At 47.5% G+C, this 20,968-nt stretch overlaps 7 protein-coding genes across 15 annotated transcripts; 3 read left to right on the top strand and 4 right to left on the bottom strand.

Moving 5' to 3' along the window:
- Window positions 1-6,884, top strand: LOC6538091 (V-type proton ATPase 116 kDa subunit a1). 8 transcript variants are annotated; one of them, XM_015193168.3, is made up of 12 exons: window positions 1-109; window positions 534-673; window positions 973-1,149; window positions 1,218-1,346; window positions 2,112-2,269; window positions 3,961-4,087; window positions 4,173-5,328; window positions 5,388-5,605; window positions 5,814-5,819; window positions 5,981-6,191; window positions 6,254-6,425; window positions 6,486-6,884. In XM_015193168.3, the coding sequence occupies exons 2-12, from the start codon at window positions 557-559 to the stop codon at window positions 6,586-6,588; spliced, it is 2,574 nt and encodes an 857-aa protein (XP_015048654.1). In that variant the 5' UTR covers window positions 1-109; window positions 534-556; the 3' UTR covers window positions 6,589-6,884. The 8 variants fall into 8 exon arrangements, with proteins under 8 accessions (XP_015048654.1, XP_015048652.1, XP_015048650.1 ...); XM_015193166.3 differs by lacking the exons at window positions 1-109; window positions 2,112-2,269 and adding exons at window positions 2,742-2,842; window positions 3,483-3,524; XM_015193164.3 differs by lacking the exons at window positions 1-109; window positions 2,112-2,269 and adding an exon at window positions 2,742-2,842.
- Window positions 6,885-7,530, bottom strand: LOC6538090 (UDP-N-acetylglucosamine transferase subunit ALG13 homolog). The gene has a single exon (XM_002098588.4). It carries the CDS (start codon window positions 7,423-7,425, stop codon window positions 6,910-6,912), a length of 516 nt encoding a protein of 171 aa, XP_002098624.1. The 5' UTR covers window positions 7,426-7,530; the 3' UTR covers window positions 6,885-6,909.
- Window positions 7,531-7,551: 21 nt separating this feature from the next.
- Window positions 7,552-14,471, top strand: LOC6538089 (aminopeptidase N). 2 transcript variants are annotated; one of them, XM_002098587.4, is made up of 7 exons: window positions 7,552-7,664; window positions 11,063-11,918; window positions 11,979-12,695; window positions 12,751-13,414; window positions 13,474-13,679; window positions 13,741-14,049; window positions 14,109-14,471. In XM_002098587.4, the coding sequence occupies exons 1-7, from the start codon at window positions 7,643-7,645 to the stop codon at window positions 14,332-14,334; spliced, it is 3,000 nt and encodes a 999-aa protein (XP_002098623.1). In that variant the 5' UTR covers window positions 7,552-7,642; the 3' UTR covers window positions 14,335-14,471. The 2 variants fall into 2 exon arrangements, with proteins under 2 accessions (XP_002098623.1, XP_015048649.1); XM_015193163.3 differs by lacking the exon at window positions 7,552-7,664 and adding an exon at window positions 7,806-8,103.
- A 22-nt stretch (window positions 14,472-14,493) lies between these two features.
- Window positions 14,494-15,751, bottom strand: LOC6538088 (UDP-xylose and UDP-N-acetylglucosamine transporter). Its single transcript, XM_002098586.4, has one exon. It carries the CDS (start codon window positions 15,631-15,633, stop codon window positions 14,638-14,640), a length of 996 nt encoding a protein of 331 aa, XP_002098622.1. The 5' UTR covers window positions 15,634-15,751; the 3' UTR covers window positions 14,494-14,637.
- Window positions 15,752-15,834: 83 nt separating this feature from the next.
- LOC6538087 lies at window positions 15,835-16,966 on the bottom strand. Its single transcript, XM_002098585.4, has 2 exons — window positions 16,769-16,966; window positions 15,835-16,698 (listed from the first exon to the last, which is right to left on the bottom strand). Exons 1-2 carry the CDS (start codon window positions 16,870-16,872, stop codon window positions 16,008-16,010), a joined length of 795 nt encoding a protein of 264 aa, XP_002098621.1. The 5' UTR covers window positions 16,873-16,966; the 3' UTR covers window positions 15,835-16,007.
- A 299-nt stretch (window positions 16,967-17,265) lies between these two features.
- LOC6538086 (phosphoglycerate mutase 1) lies at window positions 17,266-18,831 on the top strand. Its single transcript, XM_002098584.3, has 3 exons — window positions 17,266-17,471; window positions 17,938-18,435; window positions 18,497-18,831. Exons 1-3 carry the CDS (start codon window positions 17,369-17,371, stop codon window positions 18,661-18,663), a joined length of 768 nt encoding a protein of 255 aa, XP_002098620.1. The 5' UTR covers window positions 17,266-17,368; the 3' UTR covers window positions 18,664-18,831.
- LOC6538085 (eukaryotic translation initiation factor 2D) lies at window positions 18,800-20,727 on the bottom strand. The gene is made up of 2 exons (XM_002098583.4): window positions 20,226-20,727; window positions 18,800-20,164 (listed from the first exon to the last, which is right to left on the bottom strand). The coding sequence occupies exons 1-2, from the start codon at window positions 20,623-20,625 to the stop codon at window positions 18,873-18,875; spliced, it is 1,692 nt and encodes a 563-aa protein (XP_002098619.1). The 5' UTR covers window positions 20,626-20,727; the 3' UTR covers window positions 18,800-18,872.
- Between the last annotated feature and the right edge of the window lie 241 nt (window positions 20,728-20,968).

Below are 20,968 nucleotides of genomic sequence, written 5' to 3'. Positions count from 1 at the left end.
TAAATCAGTATAAATCTAATGACCTGCCACGGTCACACTTTCATAGTTCGGAAATTTGTCGGTTGCTGGAATTTTGTGGACGAATTTATATTTAATTTTTAAGCTCTTGGTAATTAACTAATCGACGTTTATTTCAAAGTGACTCCCTCACAAACTAGATAGTTTCCGGATAAAGCGAGTGCCCAGACACATGGTGACCCCCAAAGAGCTGAAAACCTTCGCATCCGGGTCCAACGTAGCACTTTCTTTTTGTCTGCAGCGGAGAAAAATCAATATACGCATGGGGTATAGAAATCGAATCTCGGGCGCATATATAGTATAGATTACAGATACCGCGGCGGGGACAAGTGGTAGTCCGCCCCCAAAACGATAATCAAATCAGCGTGAAAATATGTATGCGACCAGCCATAAATCTTCCGAAGAAACCCAGTTTGGCCATGAATCATGAAATTGAATGGGCCCCGTGTATACAGTATATAGTAGATATATGCATTCTGATTCAGTATCTGTTTCCATTCTCCCTCCATTCGCAGATATCGGGAATCCGGCTGCCACAATGGGTTCCCTGTTCCGCAGCGAGGAAATGGCTCTGTGCCAGCTGTTCCTGCAGAGCGAGGCGGCCTACGCCTGCGTCTCCGAGTTGGGCGAACTTGGATTGGTCCAGTTCCGAGATGTGAGTAGGATGGATTACATAAAGCTGCGGTCGAGACAATCGCACTGACTAACATACCCCTTACCTCATTAGTGAATTTTGTATTCCATGAAACGTCCCCGCTTGAATGCAATGTAAATGTGAAGTACACCCTCCTCCGAATGTGTAGTATAACTACGTGTTACTTTTTTACACTAATCACCCCACCTAAATGAAATTAGTAAATGCAATTTTCATAAGTTCAGTGCTATAGCTTGATCGCACACATTAACTATTTGTTAAGATCGCCCAATAATGAACCACTCTTTCCAAATCCACAGCTCAATCCCGATGTAAACGCCTTCCAGAGGAAGTTCGTCAACGAGGTGCGCCGGTGCGATGAAATGGAGCGCAAGCTGCGTTACCTCGAGAAGGAGATCAAGAAGGACGGCATCCCCATGTTGGACACCGGGGACAGTCCCGAGGCCCCGCAGCCCCGCGAGATGATCGACCTGGAGGTATGCTATACCATGCTCCCTGTTTTCTGCCAACCAGAACTTATATGGCTTTCTTATCTGCTGCTTAGGCCACCTTCGAAAAACTGGAGAACGAGTTGAGGGAGGTGAATCAGAACGCCGAGGCTCTGAAGCGCAACTTTCTGGAGTTGACCGAGCTGAAGCACATTCTGCGCAAAACCCAGGTGTTCTTCGACGAGGTAAGCTGCTGCATGAGCAACTACATATGGGTATCAGCTAACGAACTGCGATCGGTTACCGATTTACCATTAACATATGCCGGCCATTGAAGCGGCCGGTAACTAACCAACTTTTCTAAGCAATAACCAATTTCCCAACCGACAACACAAGTGTGGCAGCCACGACTTCTAGTCACATAAGCAATCTATCCCAAACTACACTCTTAAATGATTTCCCCGTATCTCCCCACTCGGCACGTATATCCTCCTTCTCCGCTTCCAAAAGCAAACGATGTGTGCTTTCTTAACCCTCTGTTTGAGTTTGTACATATTCCGTAATGTGCGTTTGATATCAGTTGAAGGTTATTGTTTCTATCGGACATGTTCCTGGGCAATCAGAGGAAAGCTTAAAGGCAGTTGATTCTAATATATGTATATTTATATTACGGGCTTTGAAACCCTCTTTCTTTCTGATTGCTTTTAAGGAACAAATCTGCGTATTATCTTTTCAAATGCTTCGTTTTACCCAACACTCTGTTTATATAGTATATATCTAGATGTCTGTACAGCCTTATTGTTTATTATTATTTATTTGACTTTTTCGTTTACTTTATTATGCGTTTTACATTTTGTTTTTCCATATCAATCAATTCACAATCAATCAATCAACCAACACCTCCCCGACCAAAAATCAATAAACTGCAAAACAAAACCGCACACAACACGTACACCCACCAAAAAAACACCACCCAATGACCTGCCCACTGCCGGTTGTGTTGCCAAAAGTCGGTGCCCACGGTGTACAAGTCGAGTGGCGCATACTCATCCAGCAAATATCGGCGCTATCCGCAGATGGCCGACAACCAAAACGAGGACGAGCAGGCGCAGCTGCTGGGCGAGGAGGGTGTCCGGGCCAGCCAGCCGGGCCAGAATTTGAAACTTGGGTAAATATTGATGCCGGACCTGGGAGCACTGAATACGGACCACAGACCACGAACCACGACGGTCACAGGGGGAAACTAAACTCAGGCCAAGACCACCTCGCTCTCGCTCTCGCTCTCCTGCTCCTCTTACTCCGTAACTCCTTGCTGTTTGTGTTCTACGCGTCCATGTTCCATCCATGTACCTTTGATGAGTGTTCCATGTTTTCCACTCGCTAGGCTATCGAATTGATTTCAAACATAAGCACATTGTCTACTTGTTTGCTCTGGTGTCGGTTTCCAAAACTATACCTAATCCAATACAATCCAATCCAATTCAATTGAATCCAATCCAATACCCACATCCATGCCCACAAATCCAACAACCAAGTTTCGGCGGCGGTTCTACTAACCATTTTCTAAGAGTTAACCCCAAGCTAACCCAAGTTTGTAAGTCGAGTCGAAATGACCTTTGCCCACCATTCACAATTTCTAGCAAGAAGGCGGCGTAAACCAAACGACCGAGTCGATGACCCGCGCCTTAATCACGGACGAGGCGCGCACCGCTGGTGCCTCCATGGGTCCCGTACAGCTCGGGTACGTATCCAGCAGCCAGCCTCCGAAGCGGGAGAGACGCACAGTCGGGCGTGGGACGTAGTGCCGTCAGCAGGGGTATATTCCTTGGGCGGTGTGGATTACTTACATACAATGTGTACCTAATTGTAATCTTAAATGGTGTACTTTTGGTTAATTATCTCAACACATTGGGTTTTACTTTTACATATCAATAGCCAAAGGCATATGTATATTTACCCTAATCTACTCTTTGTTCGATTTGTTTATATGTACATACCTAAGATCCTATAATCAATAGTACTACAAAAAGTAATGAGATTAGTGCCCACTTACCGCCCAGGGAGCTTTTACCCTGTCAAAATCTTTTTTAGCTCTTAACCAACGAAATGCCACACAAAATTATTGCTTACTGCCGCCAACGCCAAACTAACCAAACTCAAAACGCCAATGCAGCTGCGCCGTCAAAGAGAAAGATTAACCGAACCATGTCCATTTATACCGTCTCCCAGCTGGAGTCCCCTGGAGTTTCGAGCAATAATTTTCTGTTCACGATCCCAAAATGACACATCGAAAGCCACTAAATTAAACGTCGTTCTCTTCTTATGCTCCTCTCTTCCCCACACAAAAATGTCCAATCGAAAAATAATGTTGATAAATTTAGTTACATGGAGAAATCAAACGAACGTGAGGATTATCTTCCATGGTTGGTACCCTGCGCCTTCAAAAAAAAAAAAAAAAGAACAAGACTAGGCCAAACAATCAGTCAAACTCGTATCCATTAGCCAACGAACAGCGCTCATCAATCGTATTCGTATCCGTATTCGTATTCGATCGGTCAATCAGCTGTATATAGAAACATGTCATTAGCTTCGCTCGCCTCGCCTTGCCTCCCTGCACCGCCCCGCATCCTGTCCAGAAATCAGAGTGCCACCTAGAGTGCTAACGTGTCACCCATCCAATCGATCCCACCCAGTGCCTCATTCATCCCAATCCTCGCTCTCGTAACGCCACGCGCGTCCATTGGTAACTTGTGCTTGAGAGTTTAGTTTTCCTTGTTTGTCGTAAATAACTGGAATGACTTTGTTGGATAGCCCGTAGCGGAGATCTCTCACTAATAACTGCTTACCAATCCCCTCTAGCTTCGTGGCTGGCGTCATCCTGAGGGAGCGACTGCCGGCCTTCGAGCGGATGCTGTGGCGCGCCTGTAGGGGCAACGTCTTTCTGCGCCAGGCGATGATCGAGACGCCGCTGGAGGATCCCACCAATGTAAGTCATCAACCAGCTTGATGTCCTGTGAGGCTAATACTAAATGAACAAGAAAACAAATAAATTATTTGCTTCGCATTTCCAGGGCGACCAGGTGCACAAGTCCGTGTTCATCATCTTCTTCCAAGGTGACCAGCTGAAGACGCGCGTCAAGAAGATCTGTGAGGGCTTCCGGGCCACGCTCTATCCATGCCCAGAAGCTCCGGCCGATCGGCGAGAAATGGCCATGGGTGTGATGACCCGCATCGAAGATCTAAACACCGTGCTCGGCCAGACGCAGGACCATCGCCATCGTGTCCTGGTTGCTGCGGCCAAGAACCTTAAGAACTGGTTCGTTAAGGTGCGCAAGATCAAGGCCATCTACCATACGCTGAATCTCTTCAATCTGGACGTGACCCAGAAATGTCTGATCGCCGAGTGCTGGGTGCCGCTGCTGGACATTGAGACCATCCAGCTGGCCTTGCGCCGCGGAACCGAAAGATCGGGATCGTCGGTGCCGCCAATTCTCAACCGGATGCAGACGTTCGAGAATCCGCCCACTTACAACCGAACGAACAAGTTTACCAAGGCCTTTCAGGCATTGATCGATGCTTATGGCGTGGCCAGCTATCGGGAGATGAATCCGGCACCGTACACGATCATCACCTTCCCCTTCCTGTTCGCCGTGATGTTTGGAGATTTGGGCCACGGCGCCATCATGGCGCTCTTCGGCCTGTGGATGATTCGAAAGGAGAAGGGATTGGCGGCTCAGAAGACGGACAACGAGATCTGGAATATATTCTTTGGCGGACGGTACATTATCTTCCTCATGGGCGTCTTTTCCATGTACACCGGTCTAATATACAACGATATATTCTCCAAGTCACTGAATATCTTTGGATCCCATTGGCATTTGTCGTACAACAAGTCCACGGTGATGGAGAACAAGTTCCTGCAGTTGAGCCCGAAAGGCGACTACGAGGGCGCACCGTATCCGTTCGGCATGGATCCCATTTGGCAGGTGGCGGGAGCCAACAAGATCATCTTCCACAACGCCTACAAGATGAAGATTTCGATCATTTTCGGTGTTATCCACATGATCTTCGGCGTGGTGATGAGCTGGCACAACCATACGTATTTCCGGAACAGAATCTCTCTGCTCTACGAGTTCATTCCGCAGCTAATCTTCCTGCTGCTGCTTTTCTTCTACATGGTTTTGTTGATGTTCATCAAGTGGATCAAATTCGCCGCCACCAATGATAGTGAGCTTATGACCCTCGACTTAATGGCTGCTGTTTCATGACACCTTTTTTCCATTTAGAGCCCTACTCCGAAGCCTGTGCGCCCTCCATCCTGATCACGTTCATCGACATGGTGCTCTTCAACACGCCTAAGCCGCCTCCGGAACGCTGTGAGACCTATATGTTCTTTGGCCAGCACTACATCCAGGTGCTCTTCGTCCTGGTTGCCGTCGGCTGCATTCCCGTAATGTTACTGGCCAAGCCGCTGCTCATCATGCAGGCCCGCAAGCAGGCGAACGTAAGTAGATTCTAGTTCGATGCACCCCATTACTTTCATAAAAGAGCGTTCCATCTACATCACAACATATCCAAGCACATCGCACTCCTAACTCTCCACATTATACTAACGGCTTCTCGTTTATTTGTGCTCCCGATTAACAAAATTATAACCCCCCCAACCAAATCCACACCGAATAAACCAAAACACTTCAATCCACAAACCGTAGGAAGAGGTTAGTCGTGTCGTTAATTGTCCATTTTTAATCGAATTTCTCTAAATTCATAATTACATATAAATGGTATAATGTGGTCTCTACCATTTCCTTTAGAGAAGTTCGACTTAGTACCCCTAGTTGTACACTTAAACGCAGTTAATAATCCCCATTTCTTGCAGGTTCAGCCTATTGCCGGAGCCACTTCTGATGCAGAGGCTGGCGGAATGTCCAATGGCGGTTCCCACGGTGGTGCCGGTGGTCATGAGGAGGAAGAGGAGCTCTCTGAGATCTTCATTCACCAGAGCATTCATACCATCGAGTACGTCCTGGGTTCGGTTTCCCACACCGCCTCTTATCTTCGATTGTGGGCGCTCTCCTTGGCTCATGCCCGTAAGTAAACGATGAAGTACAAGCCTAAGCAATTACTAAAGCGGAGTATTCTTTCCTGGCAGAGTTGGCTGAGGTGCTGTGGACCATGGTCCTCTCGATTGGTTTGAAGCAGGAAGGACCCGTGGGTGGCATCGTTTTGACCTGCGTGTTTGCCTTCTGGGCCATTTTGACCGTAGGCATCCTGGTACTCATGGAGGGATTGTCTGCCTTCCTCCACACGCTGCGTCTCCATTGGTAAATTACTTGAAGCCCTGCAAAATATGAAATGGTATCTAATCAAGGGCTTTTTTATAGGGTCGAGTTCCAGAGCAAGTTCTACAAGGGTCAGGGATATGCCTTCCAACCCTTCTCGTTTGATGCCATTATAGAAAACGGAGCTGCCGCCGCCGAGGAGTAAATGGAGCGGGATCGGTCAGAGCAACAACCAAAGCACGTTGAGAGTCTCATTGCGTTATATGAAATTAACTATCCAAATAAGTGGAATTAACCAGTTACAGTAACAAGCATATATGTACGTTTTAATGTTTAATTGTCGTGAATTTATCTATATCGTATAGCCCCAGCAAACAATAGATTGGTAACAATATTTAATGTTCTTCGTAGACGTTCTCGTGTTTATTAACTATACTTGTAAACTCAAATAAATAGCAAAAGCTAACCCCCTTGGTGGGGTTGGCACCAAAAGAAGCTTAATTTTTCTTGGAATGTTTATTGGTCTTTAATGCGACATTAGTTGATTAATGGCGGAAACGAATTTACTGAGATTTTCCGGTTTGGTTTCATAGGGCTTGAGGGCGTCAAAGTTCAAAGTAGCTAGCTGGGCATCCAAGTCGGTAACTTTGCAGTAATACAGGTAGTTTTCAGCGGCCAGTTGTTTGGCTAACTCCAGTTGGTGATTGTCCATGAGTGTGTCATTAATCACAATGAGTCCAGGTTTCTGATTGTTTAGTATATCCATGCAAGTTCCGGCTCCCGCATGTCCAATAATTAGATCTGCGGACTTAATGTCCTCTGTATTTGGCCGGAATTTGTATTGCTCTATGCGGATTCCGTAGTTATTTCCTATCAATTGTATTTCATCCTCTGTCAATGGTTGCGAATTTCCGTGCTGTATGACGAGTCGCGTGCACTTCCGGCTCTGCAGAGCTTTAAGAGCGGGTTCTGAAGATACAGTTGATATTAGAGCATCGAATTTGGTGGTGCCCACGGTAATATAAACTGTATTTAAATGCATTTTTAATAAATAAATAGTTAAACAACAAGTCACAGCTGTTTCAAGTTGTGCTTCCTCTTCGTTTTTGCCATTCACACCGCGTAACTCAAACGCCTATCACTTAAATGCCAGCCTGGAAGCTTGAAACGCCGGCATTAACCGTTACTTTAGCTATTAGGAGTGCAGTAAAAAGGAAAAGCGTAGTGATATAGTTTTAAACAATATTTATTTAAGCAAAATGCTTAAATTCAATTTTAAACGTAAGTATACCACTTTCACGGCGCTTAAATAAACTTCGCTCTCACGCAGCCAAAGTGTAAGTTTCGCGCAGCACGATCGCCATCTCGCTCATTCTGCTTCCATTCCATTTCCACCGCAGCTTGTTTATTCCGCTTATTCAGTTCTCAACCGTTAGCCGTAACGGTTGTGCCCGCGCTCGTCGGGAAAATACACGAAAAAAAACTGTGCTCCGTTTATTGATAGTCCCTTGGCAAATTGCATTTTGATTAGTTTGGCAGCTCGGCCTTAGTACAAGTGATTTGTTTACATTTAATTCAATTAATTAGGCCTTTGCCAAGCCCAACTGTGTGTGTGTGCGCGCTTGTGTGGGTGACCACTAGTCGTATTGGTGTCGCGCCAGCGTAACGGTAAAGGTGCGAAAGAGTCCGACAAACGGTTTTCCAGGACGGAGGTGAAACGGTAAATTGAATTATTCCCACGTTTCGAATGCTGCGTGTGTGTGTGGGCGATATGTGCGTGTGTGTGCACTGAGAAAAATGCAATGGCATGGCGATCATTGTGCACCACTATAAAAACTAACAATATAAGTACATTAAACGATTTGATGGTGCTTTGAGTTCTTTGAGTGCTGCGAAAACGCTTCAAGTACTTTGTTCATGAGTATTACAACATTGTAAATATCCATTTGCCATGCGCGTTTCGCTTTGATTTTTCTTTCTGTGATTGCCGGCTGCTGTTTGCACGTCGGAAGGTAATTGACTAATCAACACTTCGTTTAATTTCGTTTTTATATCTGCACGCTCCCCATTTGTTTATTTGGCAAACGCTTTTCAAGTTTGCCTGCCATCTGGCAGCGATTAATACATAAAAATGAAAACAAACACTTTCCAGCCAGAAATGCTCGATATTATAAGACACTCACGCAGGACCCATAAATTTTGCCGGCCAGAAACTTTCCTTCGCTCATGATTTCCAATTTATGGTGATCTCCCGCTTATTTACTATCCAAATTTGTAGAAATCATCTGGAACTGCCCCAAAATTCAATTAGAGCAACCGTGCAAATTATCCGCTTGCCCAGCGATCGGTTATTCCATTTTTCCAACCCCCATCCCCCCAGAATACACACCCACACACTCGCACACGCGTGGTCCATCACTCAACGGTCAATAAATTGGCGCTCTCTTGTTTTCCTCATTTTCTTGGTTTTGTTGTGTTTTGTAAGGAGAGCAAGAGCCGCGCGATTTAAATTTAATGTCTTAATCGTGGGCGTGTGAAGAGCCAATATTTACATGTCTCCGCTGTCTCTTGGTTTCCACCGCCTCCCCACTTCCCCAATGATTTGTCAATATTCGCTTTCCCACTGACAGGCGTCCATGTCCTTGTGTTTATTAACTGGCTGCACTGAGAGAAAACCGGGCACTCTAGTGCTTCTAATTGGTTCGAGCAATCACAATGAGACGGTTAAATAAAAAGCAAATGTCAGATGTAATTATCTAAGTAGTTAAGAATTTTAAAGACTTCCAGCATATAATGCGTGAATCGAAGTGTACTAGCGCTATCTATCCAGCCATATGCTGACACATCGCCAGCGGCTTACACGCAGTTTATCAATGAAATATTGCTATAAATTGGATCCCCAACGAGCGAGAGCGACCCAGGGATACGGACCCCATGGAGGCGGTATGGGATGGAATGGAATGGGTGGAGTGGGCGGATGGCGGCTGATAGAGGCGGATGGAGGCGGCGTATCATTTGCAGCCTTAGTTTAATGAAGGTCATCGTGCCAGCGGAGGGGTTGACTTCTGTACATGGTTGTCGGCGTTTAATTGCAGCAATTTGCAAAAACACCAGCAGCAGCAGCAGCAGCAACAGTCGAAGGAGAAAGAGCAGGGAGCTACAGAAGCTGATCAAATTAATGCCATAACTCAATTAGCCGGCGGGCGTATTTGCATGAATATATAAGTTGATTTACGACAATGTTGTTGCCCGCTCAATTTGTGCTTAAACTTTTGCCAATTGATAATAGCGCTGCTCTACGAGGAGACATCTGGGTTCAGCTACAATCTGTGAGTTCTGAGTTGCTGGAAAAGAAGCTCGCTTTTAGTTGAAGTAGCCTCATGAATGGGTCCCCTGGGCCATTGACATCGTGATAAGAACAGACATAGCAATAGTGACAATAACAATTTACAATATATTGCCATTTTAGCGGATTATTTCTTTAAATGTAACTTTTCCCACTTTCATTCAATGAAAGTAATCATCCCGAACATCTTACTAATTGATAAGATCACGATCTAAACTTATTAACATGTATTTAAAACGCTCTTTCTATTTAAACATAATTCTTTAGTTATTAAGTGCAAAAATCAATTATCGCCTTAATTTTTAGATATAATCAGACTACTGCGAATTGTTTGGGTTACCTTTGCATTTGATTTGGGGACTGGGAATGCCCCACGCATATACCAACTCCAGCCACAGCTTCTGAATGGGAAATATTGCGAATTTAAATATAAGTATATTTCAGTCGATGACACTGGCAGTGGGAAACACCCTTTTCATCCAGCTAGTTGCATGTAGATCCACTAAAAAACCCGCTGGGTGACTTGGGTGAGCTTAGCAAAAGCTGGTATTAAAGTCGGCCATTAATATTTTCCAGTCTTGATGCCCCACGTTATATTGGGTATATATCATTTGGGCATATCACAAAAACTAGCTAAAATGGACAAGAAGTTGAAACATTTTCCATTGATAACTATTCAAGATATTCATTTTTACTTCGAGAACACGAGCTTCTTATATTTCAAATAAGTTATCGTGCTAGAACCAAAAGTTTTTCGTCAAGTAGCGTATAACAACGTCTTTATCAACTAAGAATATCTGCTGGATCTAATACCTCATTTCGTTTATTACGTGAGCAATGACTTTTTTGCTACTCGTTGTAAAACCATACACTTGTTTTTCCCCATCGCCGATGAGCTAATGAATCAGTTACGTTCTCGACGACCCCTTGAGCAGCAAACTAAATGGTCTCCTACTCGAAAACTCTGTTCGCAAACCCCTTGCTGTGGCTTCGCTTCTCAACCACAAGGACATGGCTCATGCGCCATTTACGCAATTTAATCGGAACACGAGATAGCCAAAGGGGTTGGCCTGGGGCCAGAGAAACCACTTAAGTGGAACCCCGAGATTGCAGACTGCAACTGCGCAACCTGCAGTTGGATATCGTATTACTTGGTCTTTTATTAAGTGCTGCAACGGATGTGGTTGTGGATGTGGAAGTGGTCTGCCCAGATCCTGCTTCCTGTTTATGGAATCGGAACTGCTTTTACCTCATTAGGCTACGACTTAATATTCCGTTTTAATGATATCTTTTTGCTGATCATTTTAAACTTTTGTTTCATCTTCCACGGCAGCCATTATGGTCGTCAAGGAGATACCGCTTCACGAAAACCTGAACATGGAAAGCCGACCCATGAATGCCGCTACGCCCACCACTACCACCACGTTCTCGAAAGGGGGGCGTCGCTACAGTGTGTCCCTAACCACCGCCATCCTGCTGGCCTCCTTCTTTATATGCACCCTACTAGCGGTGGGCTTCATCGTGTACAACTTTGCCACATGCGCCGAGCTGGAGCCTGATTCCGATGACGATATCGTTTGCACCAGCTACCATCTGAGAAGGCTAAAGGCTGGACATGATGACGCACCTAAATATGATCGCGATGTCCGTCTGCCGCACTCCATTCGCCCGCTGAAGTACAACATCACGATTGAGCCGCAGCTCAGCGGCAACTTCACCTTTGCTGGTAGTGTTCAGATCAGAATAAGAGTGCTGGAGGATTGCTATAACATCACCATGCATGCCGAGGAGCTGAACATCTCGCGTAGCGACGCCTCCGTTCACCGAGTGCTGAACGATGGCGAACTGGAAGGCGACGGTCTGCGGATTCACAAACAGTACCTGGTGGGGGCCAAGCAGTTCTTCGTGATCGAGCTGTATGACAAGCTGCTGAAAGATGTGGAGTACGTGGTGCATCTACGCTTTGATGGCATCATCGAAGACTATCTGCAGGGCTTTTACCGCAGCTCCTACGAGGTGCACAACGAGACAAGGTGGGTAGCTTCTACCCAGTTCCAGGCCACGGACGCCCGTCGAGCTTTTCCCTGCTTTGATGAGCCGGCCTTGAAGGCCAACTTCACCCTGCACATCGCTCGTCCTCGAAACATGACCACCATATCCAATATGCCCATTGTGTCCAGCAACGATCAGTGAGTATTGCCTTTATCAGCGTAAGCACACTATTTGACCGCAATCTTTCAAATTCTTAGCGCCACCATGCCCAGCTATGTGTGGGATCACTTTGCCGAATCGCTGCCCATGTCCACCTATTTGGTGGCCTACGCCATATCCGACTTTACGCACATCTCCTCCGGTAACTTTTCCGTCTGGGCTCGAGCGGATGCCATCAAATCGGCCGAGTATGCACTGTCTGTTGGTCCCAGGATTCTGACATTCCTGCAGGAGTTCTTCAATGTGACGTTTCCCCTGCCGAAGATCGACATGATTGCTCTGCCAGAGTTTCAAGCGGGCGCTATGGAGAACTGGGGTCTCATTACCTTCAGGGAGACAGCAATGCTTTATGACCCAGGTGTTGCCACGGCTAACAACAAACAGCGGGTGGCCTCTGTTGTGGGTCACGAGTTGGCCCACCAGTGGTTCGGTAACCTGGTTACACCGAGCTGGTGGTCGGATATCTGGCTAAATGAAGGATTCGCTAGCTACATGGAGTACCTGACGGCCGATGCAGTTGCGCCCGAGTGGAAGCAGCTGGACCAGTTTGTGGTTAATGAGCTGCAGGCAGTGTTTCAACTGGATGCCCTTTCCACATCCCACAAGATCTCGCACGAGGTGTTCAACCCCCAGGAGATTTCGGAAATCTTTGATAGAATTTCCTACGCCAAGGGATCAACTATTATTCGGATGATGGCCCACTTCCTAACAAATCCAATTTTCCGAAGGGGGCTTAGCAAATACCTGCAGGAAATGTAAGTCCTTGAAATGATTACCGAATTATATATATTAACATTAAGCCGCTTTCAGGGCCTACAACTCTGCAACGCAGGACGATCTGTGGCATTTCCTTACCATAGAAGCGAAATCCTCAGGGTTGCTGGACCACAGCAGAAGTGTTAAGGAGATCATGGACACGTGGACGCTGCAAACGGGCTATCCGGTGGTCAAGGTGTCGAGGCATCCCAACTCCGATGTAATTCGTCTGGAACAGGTTCGCTTTGTGTACACCAACACCACCAGGGAGGATGAGAGTCTCCTGTGGTACATACCCATTACATTTACCACTGACTCCGAGTTGAACTTTGCCAACACCCGTCCGACTACATGGATGGCGCGTACTAAGCAGTACGAACTGGAGCACAGGGAACTCTCCACAGCCAAGTGGTTCATTTTCAATGTCCAGCAGACAGGCTACTACAGAGTCAACTACGATCTAGAGAACTGGATGGCGATCACAGAACACCTGATGGATGTGGACAACTTCGAAGATATTGCTCCTGCGAACCGTGCCCAGCTGATCGATGATGTGATGAATCTGGCCAGAGGTTCTTATCTGTCCTATGAAACTGCCATGAATCTTACCCGTTACCTGGGCCATGAATTGGGTCATGTGCCGTGGAAGGCGGCCATCAGCAACTTTATTTTTATCGACTCTATGTTCGTCAACTCCGGAGACTACGACCTTCTAAAGGTTTGCTTTTAACCATTTGGCGTGTTATAAATATTAATTCATATTCTTGTTTCTCACAGAACTATCTGCTTAAACAGTTGACGAAGGTCTACAATCAGGTGGGCTTCAAGGACTCGCAGGACGAATTTGAGGACATCCTGGTGAAGCTGAAGCGTGCCGATATTCTAAGCATGGCCTGCCATTTGGGTCACCAAGAGTGCATCTCAGAGGCCAGCAGGCACTTCCAAAACTGGGTGCAGACGCCGAATCCTGATTCAAATAATCCGTATGATAATAATCAATACACTCAAAATATTTGTGATACGATTTTAATTCCTTTTTTCCAGCATTGTGCCAAATCTCAGGGGAGTCGTTTATTGCTCTGCAATACAATACGGCACCGAGTACGAATGGGACTTTGCTTTCGAGCGTTTTTTGAAGACGAACGTGCCTGGGGAGAAGGATCTGCTGTTGAATGCCCTCGGCTGCTCCAAGGAGCCCTGGTTGCTCTATCGCTTCTTGCGTCGCGGCATTTCCGGACAGCATATCCGGAAGCAGGACTTGTTCCGGGTATTTGCCGCAGTTTCCAGCACGGTAGTGGGCCAAAACATTGCCTTTGATTTTCTGCGAAACAACTGGCAGGAGATCAAGACCTAGTAAGTGGCGGAAAAGTAGCTACATTCCCATCTGTAATAAATACATTCCCTTTTTTCAGTATGGGCTCACAGATGTCCAACATCCACACGTTGTTCAAGTTTGCCACGAAGGGATTCAATTCCAAGTTCCAGCTAGGTGAGTTCGAGAACTTCGTGAAGGACGCCCACTGGGACTACGACAGACCCGTCCAACAGATTGTGGAGCATATTGAGACCAGCGTCGACTGGATGAACAAGAACTACAAGTCGATCGTTAGTTGGCTGGGTAATGAAGCGCAAGCGTAAGAAACGGATCCTGCGGCTTGGCTGGATCAAGGCTGCAGCAGTATTAGATTTCACAGCTGCAACTGCATAGGTTGGGCCACCAATGCATTTACGTGTAGTATTTATGTCGCGTGTTTTACAAATTCAGAGTCGCCAAAGAGAGAAAGCCCTTGGCAGATCGTCCAGAGCATCACGTTTTTCATTATTTTTAATGTATGCCTTCTTTTCATAACAATTATGAGAGTCTTGTAATTTTAATTTGTACTTAAATGTAAATGTAAATGGAATTATAACATTGTTCGTCACAAAAAAGTCTTGTAAAGCCTATTCCTGTTTCACAGCCTGGTTTTTCCATTTCGGAACTCTAATCACATCTGCAAACATCAAGGTGCCCACAAAGACGAGCGCGGTGCCCAGCCAGTGCCACCAGGTGAAGGGATTTCGGAAGTATATGATCGAAAAGACCAGCGAGATGAACTTGCGAAGTGTCAGGATCAGAGTCACCGTCAGCGAGCTGCATTCCGTGGTCAGAGTGTAAACGGAGCTGATGCACAAATGCTGCGCCAGCACGTTGCCCAATAAGTACAGCAGGATTAATGGCACTGCCACGCCCAGGAGAGGCAACTGGTAGGACTCGCCTGCGAACGCCAGGAGCCAGTGCGTCCGTATGTCGTCCTGCATGAGCAGAAAGGCGGGCAGTGGCAATAGGTGGGTGTAGTACAACGCTTCCCTCGCGCACTTGCCATGACGTCGATACAGCAACTCCTGGGTTATGCCCATGTAGGAGGAGATGAAGAGAGCCAGCACTAAGAGTGCCACGCCCAACAGCCACCAAAACTTATCAGCCTCGGCCCTGCTATCCAAATTCTCCTGCTTACCAACCAAATCCGGACTGGAAAAATATGTGCAGACGAAAATGCCCACGCTGATCATGAGCACCGATATGTACTGACTCAACCGGTAGCTCCTCTTAAGAACCAATGTGCCCAGGCACATATTGGAGATCAGCGAACCGCCGCGGATGATCATGTGCAGCGTCATTGGGACATTGAACTTGAACACGTAGTTGTTGCACACGCTGGTCAGGAAGAACATGGCCACTAGGAGCGCATAATCCCGAAGGCTGATCAATCTCTGGGCCAGCCCGAACTTCGAGGTGAAGACAAAGCCCTCCACAGCAATAAATGCAAACTGGGCGACAGTTATAAGGTTTCCAGCGCCAGGATCCAGTTTGACCAGAAGCTCCAGAAAAACGACGCCACTGCAGCAGCCCAAGAAGACGCCGCAGATGGCCAAAACAGCGCGGATGGATAAATGCATGGACTTGGGCTACGAAAGTGCACAATTCCCACCAACTTCAACCTACGATCTGGGCCATGACGAGCTTTCAGGCCAACTTTCTTTTCGGCCATACAAAACGTAAACAAAAACAACAGGTGGTTATCGATAGAGGTCGGCACAGGCACAGCTGATTTCTGTCTATCGAAAGTTCTGAATATTCAAATGCAAAAAACAACAATCTAAGCAGAAAGATTTATAAGATTTAGATTTATTTTTACACATAAAACCAAACTTAATTAGGTCGTCTAATCACATTCGAAATATTCGCACCAACAGTCTTTTACAACAATTACAAATTACAATGATGAGTGGTAAGCAAGAAATTACAGATGAGCAAATTAATGGAACATTACTTAATTTTCCTTTTCCAGCAAGGCAATAATTTTGTTGAGCTTTTCCGTCTGCTGTGCCTCGAAATTGTCCAGTCTCTTGGCCACCAACTGCGTCAACTTCTCGAATCTCATGTCGATGTGCTCCTTGAGGATTGCGACATCGCTGGAAGGAGCTGCAGCCTCCTGGGTTTTCTCCTTCGCCTGCGGGGAATAGCCCTTCATCAGGCTCATGAACTGCTCGAACTTTTCGGCCTGCTCCTCCTTTTTCAGAGGACTCGTGCCGCCTCTTTGCAGCAGCTCCTGGATTCTCTGCGGATCCATTGGCCTGGGCATCTGGGTGGTGATGCCGTTGGGATTTGGGGCAACCTGGAGCAGGGCTCCGTAAACACAGATCTCGCTGGCCGAGGTGAGCATCTTCAGGTTTATGTCATTAATGCCGGATCGATCGATTTCCATGTCATAGCGGTAGGGTCGCACCGTGACCTCTGGGTCCTCCTCCTCGACGCAAGTGCCGTAGATGGTCTCGCAGTACTCCTGCAAAGCTCCAATGAACAGCTCAACCTTGGGTGCACTGCAAATTAGGGTAAGCGCGGCGATTTTGAAGCGGATGGGGATCTGGAACCTCAGCTCACAAGGCGGCGGCGGCGGATCCGCCGACTGCATGGAAAACAGCACGGCGCGATCCTCGTTGATTACGTCGTCCAAGTCGGGCCTGTGGACAAAGGAGGTTGCAAAATCACTTGATGAAAACCAGTTTCGGGGCGTGGAATCCTTTGTCTCACTTCACAAAGACATCTTCGTCGGACAAGCGGGTGGCCACCAGTTGGTCCAGGCCGTTGCCCGCCAGTTGGGGCCAAGTGCAGCGCGCGGTGACCTTTTCGCACATGCTTTTATTGACAAACAAATGAAATTGATGGGGGCTTAATTTGAAAACAGCCAAGTTTAAAAATCAAAACACAAATGTAGTGATGGCAAAAGCAAACGATAACCGCTGCGGAGGATGCCAACCTGTTGCATAGCACGATCTAATTGGACATTTTAAGGGGAAAATAGTCAAGACTTTTATAAGGCTTAAATCAAAAAGCAGTGTTATCTGTAATAAGCTGGTAACAATTATTTATAGCTAAGTAACCGAAACATTTGAATTAATTTATAAATTAGCTCTGTTCTAATAGGACCATACTCCGAGTCCAATCAGAGTAGGCACCGCATCTGCGCACTACGTTTTTCCAACAGAATGGCAATGCTGCGGCCTGACAGCTGCGACCTTGGACGGCACCCTTGTAGGTCAAACTCAAGCAGAATTCCTACAGATTGCAGTCGCATCGAAGGCGGCAGGTTAAGAGTACACAATTCTCCGCAAAGTAATCCACGCAGCTAACATGGGCGGCAAGTACAAGATCGTAATGGTGCGCCACGGCGAGTCCGAGTGGAACCAGAAGAATCAGTTCTGCGGCTGGTACGACGCCAACCTCAGCGAGAAGGGTGAGTGATTACATCAATCCGAAAATCCAGCTATCTGGAGTCCAAATGTAAATGTACATGCTTGGGTTCTCAATGGAGGATCCCTTGCTTGGATCAGATGCACAATAGTTCTCCTTCCTTTGAAACGATTTTGTATCCTATTGCATCTTCTCTGACCTAGTGCAGCATTATCTCATTCGCATTCGAAAGCAAACTTGTCTGTGATAAAAATAGGTTTCTTCAAACAAAAACTGTCCAGTGCCATTTTCAGAATTATCCAAATTGCACTTTAAATTTAGAATTTTACTTATTTCCAATCTCTAATCTTCTATGTTTCACATGCTCATAAGCATAATTTCAAAGGTTATCATTTTAGTTAGCCCTAGTAATCAAATTAAACTCATACCTTTCAATTAGATTAAATTGGCTTAAGTTTCTTACTCAACACGGCGTATACTTAATGTTCTATTAATCTTGTCCAAAACAGGTCAGGAGGAGGCTCTAGCCGCCGGCAAGGCCGTCAAGGACGCCGGTCTGGAGTTCGATGTAGCCCACACCTCGGTGCTGACCCGCGCCCAGGTGACTCTGGCCAGCATCCTGAAGGCCAGTGGCCACAAGGAGATCCCCATCCAGAAGACCTGGCGCCTGAACGAGCGTCACTACGGTGGACTCACTGGCCTGAACAAGGCCGAGACCGCCGCCAAGTACGGCGAGGCCCAGGTGCAGATTTGGCGTCGCAGCTTCGACACTCCACCACCACCAATGGAGCCGGGTCATCCCTACTACGACAACATCGTAAAGGATGCCCGCTACGCCGATGGTCCCAAGCCCGAGGAGTTCCCCCAGTTCGAGTCCCTGAAGCTGACCATCGAGCGCACACTGCCCTACTGGAACGACGTCATCATTCCCCAGATGAAGGAGGGCAAGCGCATCCTGATCGCCGCCCACGGCAACAGCCTCCGGGGCATCGTCAAGCATTTAGACAGTGAGCATACGAGATATATACCTAGCGTATCATCCTTTTACCATAATCTTGTCCTATCCAGACCTCTCTGAGGACGCCATCATGGCCCTGAACCTGCCCACGGGCATTCCGTTCGTCTACGAGCTGGACGAGAACTTCAAGCCGGTGGTGTCCATGCAGTTCCTCGGCGACGAGGAGACTGTGAAGAAGGCCATCGAGGCGGTGGCTGCCCAGGGCAAGGCCAAGTAAGCACGCTGGCCAGACCGCATGGAGAATCCACTCAAATCCGGCACAAATCAGAGCATTCTGATTACGCTTCTGTTCAAGATGTAGCCAATCCCATTCGTTGTTGTTGTTCGCGTAGCAGTAATTGGTTCATCCCCACTACAGTTAATAAATAATTTATTATTACACTCAGAGGACAGGCGGCGGCTTCATTTATTCAATTATTGTCCGGTTCACTTCTTCTTATGCTTCTTGCCGTCCTTGGCCAGTTCCAGGCCCAGGATGCACTTGGGCGGCACCTTGTACGTTTCCGTGAGCAGTGTGTGCACAAATCGCACCTGGTTGCCCTGGATTTGCAGCTGCTCGTGCTTCTGGTGGGGCAGTTTCACCACACTGGTGCTGGCGGCGGCTCCCTGCTTGCACAACTTGATGAACTCGGCCAGGATGATGCCGTACGCCTCGATGTTGCTGACCAGCGTCACCTTCTTGTTGCCGGATCGCGTGGCCAGGGACATTTGGATGAGGGGCTTGCCGCTGGTGTCCTTGCCGCTGCACATCTGGTAGGAGTGCTCCATCTTGCTTGTGATGAGGGAGCACATCTCGCTCAGCGAAGCCTCCCTGTTACCGTACAGCTCGATCAGAGTTTCGTCAGGGCGCACCAGCTTGGTCAGCGGATGGAGGAGACTATGTTTGCTCACGTACTCCCGCACGATCTTCTTAATCTGACCCGCCGGAATTCCCTCGCCGCGCTTGTAATTCAGCTTGGTAAAGAAGGCCGCCGTCACATCGGTCACTATGTACATCTCCTTCAGTTCGGAGTGGAAGAGGGGCGTCTCGGACGCCGCTCCATTGGCTTCGCCTGCCTTGACATCGGTTATAAAGTTCACCACTTCGGGGTGCTCCAGGTCCACAGATATGATCTTATCCACCCCCTTGCTCTCCTCTCGCACCACAATGAAGCCCTGGTCCACCATCTCGACCAGGAAGTTGGAGAGCTTCTTGTAGCGCGTCTTCTTCAGGTCGATTTGCTCCGGCGCCTCGGTAACCACGTAGAGTCTGTAGAAGTTGCTGGTCAGCAGAGGCAGGGGCAGCTTTTTTCCATTGTTTTTCAAGGCGGAGAGGAAGGCATTCTTGAGGATTAGTTCCGGCGACGCTTCCTCCACGGCTTCTTCGTCAGACTCGGCAGTTTCCTGGCTTTCTAAGGTCAGAGCCGCAGTTTCCGTTTCCAGTTCCTCGGTTTGTGCCACGGAAGCGAAGGTCACTGGAGCAGGAGTAGCTGGGCTGGCTGTCTTTTTCTTTTCTGGCTCAGATCCAAGGGCAGGGAAATCCTCGCCAGACAAGGCCTTTGTCTTGACCAGCGGGATTTGCTGCACCAGACTGGGCTCATGCGACCACAGCTTGTCCCCAAATAGGTGAAGCATCTTGATGGCCACACCGTGTCCTCCGCACATGTACAGCTCATCACTGGAGCGAGCCAGCTGGCCCACACCCACTGCGGATTTGTTGTTTGTGAGGTTTACGGCCACTGAAACAGACAATCGGATCAATACTAGGCACCAGGGGAATCCCACCTGGGGAATACCCACTCAACTGTCCCTTTTTGTAGTGCCCATACATGCTCAGTCCCACGCCCAGGGGCACCACGCCGGGCAGCATGAGGTCCGCTCCGTTTGTCAGCTTCGGCAGCACACCCTCGTGCGTGGTGAAATAGGGCAGGATGTCCGGAATGGTCCACAGGGTGTACAGGGTGGGCACCAGTTGACCGCCGTCCAGCTCGAAGAACAACGGTAGCTTGTCCACGCAGTAAACCATGCTCTGCACACCGCCGTGGGTAAGGATCTTTACCTGGGTCACCGCCGCCTTCGCCGGCACCAGCTGATCCACGGCCACATGCGGGAACGCTGCCTCCACGCGCTGCCGGAACTTCTTGCTATCGGATCCCTTGAGGGCAGCACTGCTCTTGGGTCTGTACGGCTTGAGAAACATCTGTGCTGGGTGGTGTGCACTTGGGGAGCTGGTGAAATGGTTTAGATTGGCACATGCACAGTGAAAACAAACAACTGGCAAACGGAGCTGCTGGTCTGGCTATTTTCCCGCCAGTTTGGATAATTGCAAATATTAATGGGATTCGATTTTTTAAAACCCAAGTATAAAAACATAAGATTAAAATGTAGTAAAGAAAATAAATATGAAATAAAGTGACTTCTATCCCATATTTCCACTCTCACTCGTCTCCTTTTTACAATCAAAATTAGTAATTGCACGAACAGCATGCGCAGTAAAAATGCGGAAAATTGCGAAACGCCAAGGATTTCCTCAGGTAGCAAAC

This window comes from Drosophila yakuba, chromosome 3R (genome assembly GCF_016746365.2).
Source record: "Drosophila yakuba strain Tai18E2 chromosome 3R, Prin_Dyak_Tai18E2_2.1, whole genome shotgun sequence".
In the NCBI taxonomy this organism is placed as follows: domain Eukaryota; kingdom Metazoa; phylum Arthropoda; class Insecta; order Diptera; family Drosophilidae; genus Drosophila; species Drosophila yakuba.
Note: the sequence above shows the minus strand (reverse complement) of the source record. Positions and strands in the feature narration are given on the sequence as shown.

What these genes read in the sequence shown, in the direction of transcription:
- LOC6538091 (XM_015193168.3), top strand. Translation starts at nt 557, where the DNA reads ATGGGTTCCCTGTTCCGCAGCGAGGAAATGGCTCTGTGCCAGCTGTTC. An exon ending in GCTCTCCTTGGCTCATGCCC is followed by an intron (nt 6,192 to 6,253) that starts GTAAGTAAACGA and finishes CTTTCCTGGCAG; the next exon opens with AGTTGGCTGAGGTGCTGTGG. An exon ending in CACACGCTGCGTCTCCATTG is followed by an intron (nt 6,426 to 6,485) that starts GTAAATTACTTG and finishes GCTTTTTTATAG; the next exon opens with GGTCGAGTTCCAGAGCAAGT.
- LOC6538085 (XM_002098583.4), bottom strand. Translation starts at nt 20,625, where the DNA reads ATGTTTCTCAAGCCGTACAGACCCAAGAGCAGTGCTGCCCTCAAGGGA. An exon ending in CTACAAAAAGGGACAGTTGA is followed by an intron (nt 20,165 to 20,225) that starts GTGGGTATTCCC and finishes TGTCTGTTTCAG; the next exon opens with TGGCCGTAAACCTCACAAAC.
- LOC6538087 (XM_002098585.4), bottom strand. Translation starts at nt 16,872, where the DNA reads ATGTGCGAAAAGGTCACCGCGCGCTGCACTTGGCCCCAACTGGCGGGC. An exon ending in GACGAAGATGTCTTTGTGAA is followed by an intron (nt 16,699 to 16,768) that starts GTGAGACAAAGG and finishes CTTTGTCCACAG; the next exon opens with GCCCGACTTGGACGACGTAA.
- LOC6538086 (XM_002098584.3), top strand. Translation starts at nt 17,369, where the DNA reads ATGGGCGGCAAGTACAAGATCGTAATGGTGCGCCACGGCGAGTCCGAG. An exon ending in CGCCAACCTCAGCGAGAAGG is followed by an intron (nt 17,472 to 17,937) that starts GTGAGTGATTAC and finishes TGTCCAAAACAG; the next exon opens with GTCAGGAGGAGGCTCTAGCC. An exon ending in CATCGTCAAGCATTTAGACA is followed by an intron (nt 18,436 to 18,496) that starts GTGAGCATACGA and finishes TGTCCTATCCAG; the next exon opens with ACCTCTCTGAGGACGCCATC.
- LOC6538088 (XM_002098586.4), bottom strand. Translation starts at nt 15,633, where the DNA reads ATGCATTTATCCATCCGCGCTGTTTTGGCCATCTGCGGCGTCTTCTTG.
- LOC6538089 (XM_002098587.4), top strand. Translation starts at nt 7,643, where the DNA reads ATGCTTAAATTCAATTTTAAAC. An exon ending in ATTGTGTCCAGCAACGATCA is followed by an intron (nt 11,919 to 11,978) that starts GTGAGTATTGCC and finishes TCAAATTCTTAG; the next exon opens with CGCCACCATGCCCAGCTATG. An exon ending in TGGCAGGAGATCAAGACCTA is followed by an intron (nt 14,050 to 14,108) that starts GTAAGTGGCGGA and finishes CCCTTTTTTCAG; the next exon opens with TATGGGCTCACAGATGTCCA.
- LOC6538090 (XM_002098588.4), bottom strand. Translation starts at nt 7,425, where the DNA reads ATGCATTTAAATACAGTTTATATTACCGTGGGCACCACCAAATTCGAT.